The 6,823-nt window shown below is 44.6% G+C and overlaps 1 protein-coding gene and 1 pseudogene across 1 annotated transcript in view; one reads left to right on the top strand and one right to left on the bottom strand.

Annotated features, from left to right (window-relative positions):
- The window catches only part of Ero1a (endoplasmic reticulum oxidoreductase 1 alpha), a 38,583-nt gene that overhangs the window by 21,364 nt on the left and 10,396 nt on the right, over nt 1–6,823 (bottom strand). The window contains exon 5 of the mRNA XM_010632695.3: nt 3,408–3,446. Coding sequence (XP_010630997.1) covers nt 3,408–3,446 — 39 coding nt within the window. The remainder of the gene's footprint in view (nt 1–3,407; nt 3,447–6,823) is intronic.
- Nucleotides 160–1,927, top strand: LOC104867973 (annotated as a pseudogene).

Below are 6,823 nucleotides of genomic sequence, written 5' to 3' on the forward strand. Positions count from 1 at the left end.
AGCAGGTGATGGAACTACTGAGCTAAATCCCTGGCCACCTTCTTTTTCTTTAAGTATCTTTTCTTGGTGGTCTGGGTCCCCATCTTTACTTCCTGCCACAGCTGCCGCCTCCATGCCCACTCCCCGCTCTGGTCTGTGGTGAAGCCAGGACCCAAGACCATGTTGCTGTCACGCTCAGAGGAGGTGCACCGGCTCAGAGAAAATGTCTACAAGAATATCATGCAGCAGTTCAAGCCCAGCCTTCACAACTATGAGAAAGCTCTAGCAGGTGTGACCTTCACTGCCAAAGGCTATTTCAATGCCCTGGTGAAGACAGGGGAGCTGGCCAGTGAGAGCCAGGACTCTAAGGAACTCAGGGATGTCCTCGTCCAGATGGCCCAAGTCCAATGGCAGATCCAGAATCAGCTGGAAGAGATGCTGAAGTCCTCAAATAGAGCTGCTCACCCAGCTGGAGCTGAAGGTGGAGCTGGACTCCCAGTACCTGAGTGCTGCACTGAAGAAATACCAGGCAGAGCAGAGAAACAAAGGAGATGATGGACAAAGGCCAGGCTGAGCTGGAGAAGCTCCACAAGGAAAGCCAGGGGAGCAAAAACCCGCAGAAGTACTCAGACAAGGAGTTGCAGTACATGGACACCATCAGCAATAAGCAGGGTGAGCTGGAGAACTACGTGTGGGATGGCTATAAGACGGCACTCACTGAGGAGCGCGTGAGGTCCTGCTTCCTGGTGGAGAAGCAGGGCACCATGGCCAAGGTAGCCGCTGCCTACCACCCCAAGGGCAAAGAGCTGTTGGCCCAAAAGCTGGCGCTGTGGCAGCAGACCTGTGCCGACCCCGACAAGATCCCAGACCATGCCATTCAGCTCATGCTGGCCAGCAGCAATGGCTCCACCTCCCCAGCTCCCCATCAGCTTCAAAGTCCAACCTGGTCATCTCGGACCCCATTCCTGGGGACAAGCCCCAGCCAGTGACCCCCGAGCCGGCACCGTTTGTGGAGCAGATGTCTGCTCAGGAGAACGTGCCCATCACGAATGGCGTCGCAGGCCCGGACAGCGAGTACTACAACCCCTGGACTGACTGCAAGGCTGCCCAGCCCAAATCCCTGTCTCCCCGGTGATCTCAGAGCAAGCCAAGCGACTCCTATTCCAACACTCTACCTGCGCGCAAGAGTGTGACCCGGAAGAACAGCTACACCCCCTCTGAGAACAGGATCCACAGCGGCTGGGCTGGAGCACAATAGCTGCATGCAGGTGAAGGCCATTTTCTTCCACGCGGCTGGGGACAATAGCACCCTGCCAAGTTTCTAGGAGGAGACTTCATCACCCTGCCAGTGCCTGAGGCCTGTGACGATGGCTAACACTAGGTGAGTGAGACCACCAAGATGAGGGTTGGTTTCCTTTCTCCTACACCCAGGTCCTGGGCAGTGACACGCTGCACATGAGCCCGCAGCAGGGCAAGGCAGCAGCACAGGCAACCTCTTGGACAAGGACGACCTGGCCACCCCACCTCCGACCACGGCACATCCTCGCGGGCCTTCCCCAGCCAGACAGCTGGCACCTTCAAGCAGAGGTCCTGTGTGTGGCCGCGCCGCCTTTTCCCAGGGTCTGGAGGACTACTGTCTGTGAGCAGCAGCAGCGGCAGCGGCACACTGGTGTCCACAGCGAGGATGCTGACCGAGGCGGCTGCTCTGAAGAGCTCCTCCCCGTTTCCCTTCTCAGTTCTCCTTGGTTTGTTCTTGGGTTGTTTTCTTCCCTAGCAGACCCCGCCTTTTGGTTAGTGACCCCAGGGTCCATGGTGATGCTCCCTGTGCGCCATGACCCTCTCTGTCTTCCATGTGTCCCCAGCCTCAAGCAGAAAGTGCCAGGTGGGGCCTTCTGGGCACTGCCCCGGCCCTGCAATGTTTGGGACACACACCCCTTTTCTAAGGCTCACCTCGAGCCAGGTCTAGAGTTTGAAGAAAAAAAGAAAAATCTTAAAAAAAAGGATGAAAAACAGGAAAAAGGACCTTTTTTTCCTGAAAAACAAAAATAGATATGCATGGACTCTGGTGTACATACTGTTATTCTACTCTGACCCCGGTGTCTTCTAGGACAGGAAAGGAAGCAGCTCAGGTCCCTCTCAAGGGTCACATGGAGAACCGGGGCACCTTCTGAGGACGCTGGCCACTCCTGTGAGGGAGGTTGCAGCCCCTGCCCGGGCCCACACGGCCCACCAGGCCAGGCCCCATGCCTCTTTCCTTGGTGACACTGCTGGACAGGTGTGCATAGGGCCAAGCGCAGTGTCTCCGCAGCGGGAGTGGCGTCACCTCAAGCAGTGCGCTAGCGGGGTGGGGGTCAGGAGCAGGCACTGCCCCGGCCACTCACGGACACTCCAAAGACCTCCAGAGACCACCATCACCCCACACGGTTTTTGAAAATCGTTTAATCAGCCTTGTGAGGGAGTTGTGACCACCTCTGGCCAACGGCCACAGGTGCAGGGTGCGCCAGCCTGGGTTGCCTCCCACCAGGGGACAGGCAGTCCTGGCCTGGGTCCTCCTAAACGCTCTCGTCTTGTGTGTCTTGGTGACTTTCAAAACAAACACACTGGACTCTGTGGCTACTGGTTTTTTCTCTTCACACACTGAAGTCTAGGCAGCCAGGCTGAAGTGCAGCCAGGTGAGCCCTATGGCTGTGGAGCCCCTTGCTAACTCCTGCATGTCTGCCTGCCTGCCTGCTGAGGACTGGGATGGATGCAGCTGGCAGTGTCATGAGCGGTGGCTCAGGTGCTGACTGACCCTGTGTTTTACACAGCCAGAGCCTGGACCTGTGTAAAGAACCTTCTGTGCTGTTCTAACTTTGCTAAAAGATTTCAAATACAGGCGATTCCATGAGCAATGGATGAATATAGATACAAAACAGCAAAACTTGGATAAAGACATAAAGTGCTGAAAATATTTTTTTTCCTTTCATTTTTCTTTTTTTTTTTTAACCTGAATTGTGCCCTGCACTGCAGTTAACTGAATAAAAGTTTTATTTATTGCAAAAAAAATCTTTTAAAAAAATGTTTAAATATCTTTTTAAAAATATCTTTTTGTATGTGAGTTGGGTTTAAAATAAAAGATTTGAAATTTGCTTTAAAATACTTGGAAAAATGAAATAGGAGGTACAGCTAAAGTAATTCAAAACACAGAGTAAATAACTGCTGGATAACAAGTACATATTTTTGGTATTTTTCTTCTACTTTTATTTTTGATACTTTCTATAACAGAAAGTTAAAACAAAAACAAAAAGAAATTAGAGCCACTGAATAGCTTTCAAGAGATAACACTGTAAAGGGAAACAGAAACAGAGTAGTATATGGCAAGGGAAATGGGTTTTTCAAGGTTTTCATTAATATATTGGAAACATCAGTAAGAATACATACATACATACCTTGTAACTTGCTGACTTTATTCCATCAGGAACTTCATCCTGGAAAAAAATATTTTTTGTTGAAATTTATTCTATCTTCTGAAAAAATATTTTAAATTTAAAGTTCATGAAAAAACTACTGAAGTTTAAACATTTTTTTAAAACTAAGAATAGACAATTTTAAATGATTTCTTAGAAATAAATCTTGAAAAACGGGTCTAGGGTTGTAGCTCAGTGGCAGGGTGTTTGCCTAGCATACACAAGGCTTCAGGCTCCATCCCCGCTTCACACATACACAAAAACAAAAAAACAAAAACCCTGATTAAGCAAGTACTGTGAGTAAAAAAATAAAAACCCAAAACAAGCTATTCTGTTGCTGATCATTAATTACATCACGGAAAGGTAAAAAAGCTACTTGCTGATGTTCAAATTGCCCCACATCTAGCCACTAGGTGAGCCACTAAGTGCTAACTTACTCTCAGCACATGTGTCCTTTTGACTTAAGTTCAGTACTCCTTAGTAGCATTTTGTTTTGTTTTCCGTGATGACAAAATCGTCTAGGTTCATCTCATATTTCTTGCTCCCCTCTTACAATTCAGTTTTTAAAGGAGCCCTAGTTCTTACCAGAGGAAACTAGAAGTGATTTTTGGTTGTGTGGGTCACTAGAAACTACAGGAACTGTTGATATTTGCCCACCCTTACAGTGATGCTGAGCAAACACAGAGGGATCCGAACTCTGTAAACTGCAGTTCCATCCCCAGGCTAGCGATGTTCCCATAAAGACCCACACAGATCACCACTTTATTGTGTACTCTTCCAAACTTTCAACTAGACCGATGCAATTCTTTTTCCTTTTTAGATGGTAACTAGGTTTTTCATATAATAAACAATGCCAAATTTACAGATTAATTTCAGCAGAACTGACAAGTTTATAATACTCAGTACTGCTTTACACTCATCTTTGAACATCTGTCCAATTACTCTACTAAGTGAAATTTCCAATAGAATAGGTAGGTCAAAGGGTCTGTGTCTTTTTAATTTTATTGATCCATTTGCCAAATTTATCTCCAAAAGACTTAACCACCACGGTGTTCATTTTTTATTCCCATACAAACACTGAGTATTGTTAATCCAGAGTAGCCAATAATGGAGGTAAAATAATCTTATTTTGATGAGTAATATAAAGGGAATACATGGGCTTTTAGAAAAATGTCCAGCCTTGAAAAGCAATCTTCTAACTCACTCAAATTTTCCCTGGAATCAGAGTACACATCAAGGGATATAGTTTTCAAAGTATCAAATATAAGGAAAAGAACTTCAACTTTTATTATTTTTCTACCTCCTCCTAGGTCACAGGGTATAACATAAACTAAAAAAAGGAAATCAAAGTGCTAACCAAAAGGGAACTGGTCTTTTACCTTCCTCATTTGACCCAAAAAGGAACTACCAAAGCATCAACACACCATCTGGGTAGAAAGTTAACTGTAGGTACTAGATTAAAGGAACTGTTCCCTTTTTGGTGGTGATAATGGCACTGTGATCAGGAAGTAATGTCCTTTCTTTAGATTCACACTGAAGAAAAAAAGTGACATATCAAGATATCAGTAACACACAATAACTGGGCATGGTGGCGCACATCTGTAATCTCAGAAGTATCTCCATGAGTTTTAAGCCAGCCTACTATATAGTGAGTTCAGGGCCAGCCTGAAGTAAAAAGTGAGACCCTACCTCAAAAAACAAAAACAAAAATAAAACACATACACACATACACCATACACACACACACACACACAAAATACAAATGCTAGTTACAAAAACTGATTAAGCTAAAGTAAGAATTCCAAAGTACTTGAAATGATCTTTAATCACTCTTTGGCTCTGATACTCCCCCCAATTCAGAACTATCAGAACTGAACAGGGCTTATCCCAAGAGGAAAAATACTGGCCCTGGGAGTGGAATCCTCATCTCCCTCCTATTGGCTCTCAGTGTGTACCCTTACCATACTCCAAAAGTGGAGCAGTGGGCTATCACATCCCTGAATGCTCAGTTAGGTTTTCCCTTCTCTACCAAACCACAAGTCAGGACCAGAGCTAAGTCTGTACGTCCAGGTCCTAGACTCTCACAAAATATGCATTATTAAACCAAATTACATTCAAATGCTAACTGATATTATGCTACCAATCTCCTCCATCTCATCTTCCACTCTCATTCCTCACAGTACTGCCAGTCATTCTAAAACTTCAGTGCCAAACTTATACATTTACAAACTAAGAATATTTTCAAGTAGAAAAACATCTTCCAACTATCTTGTTAAAAAATGCAAAAAGCATTCTCCCCATTATGATATCAGCTTAAGAAAAAAATCAAGAGTAGTGGCATGAAAGGTGCTCGGCCCCAATTCCGTATAAGCTGAGCTAACAGGATCCTGTCTCAGTTTCATAATTTTAAGAAGTCATATAAATGGTATCGGTAAATTCTAATTTCCCCACTAAATGTTCCTGTTACTAAAATGTAAGTACAAGAACTTATGAAATGAATTACTGAAATTGATAATAGTGCTTTAATGATATGCTCAGGCTTTAATAATTATAACTGCTATGGTTTGGATCTTGAATGTCCCAAAGGCTCGTGTGTCAAAGGTCTGGCCCCAGGGAGGCACTACTGGGAGGTGGTGTCTCCTTTAAAAGGTGGGGCTAGAGGGAAGTCTCTCATTCAGTGGGGGCGTGCCCTTGAAGGGGACACTGTAACCCCAGGCCCTTCCAAATCCTCTTTTTGGCTTTCTGCCGTGAGGTGAAGGCTTCTGCTTTGCCATATGCTCCCACCATTCGCTACCTCATCACAGGCCCAAAGCCACACAGCCATCAATCACAGACGGGAATCACCAAAACTAAAAGCCAAGATAAGCCTTTTCTCCTGATAAACTGATTATATTAGATATTCTGCTATAAAAATATGAAGCAAACCAATATAGAAATTTAAGGTGTTTCATTATTTAATCCTTGAATTTTCAGAGTTGTGTCTTGAAAATCAATATAACAAATATGTTTCTCATTCTCATAATAAAACACTTCACAAAGTGAAGTATTTTACATTGGCCTTAATTCCACATGCTAGATATGTGTATGTAACAACATTTACATGTATAAAAATAAACTTCTGAAAACCACAATACTACTTCATATCTGTTAGGATGGCCATCATCCAATACACAAAATAACAGTGTTGTCAAAGATGTAGAGAAATTGGAACTCTTGTGCACTGCTGATAGGAATGTAAAATGGCACAGCCACTGTGGAGGACAGTTTGGAAATTTCTCAAAATTAAACACAGAGGGCCAGGGATTTAGCTCAGCGGTTCGGTGGCCTGCCTTGCAAACGCAAGGACCCGAGTTCAATCCCCAGTACCAAAAAAAAAAAAAAAAAAAAAAAAAAATTAA

Source organism: Fukomys damarensis, unplaced genomic scaffold (genome assembly GCF_012274545.1).
Source record: "Fukomys damarensis isolate Sample0158 unplaced genomic scaffold, DMR_v1.0_HiC HiC_scaffold_17, whole genome shotgun sequence".
Lineage (NCBI taxonomy): Eukaryota > Metazoa > Chordata > Mammalia > Rodentia > Bathyergidae > Fukomys > Fukomys damarensis.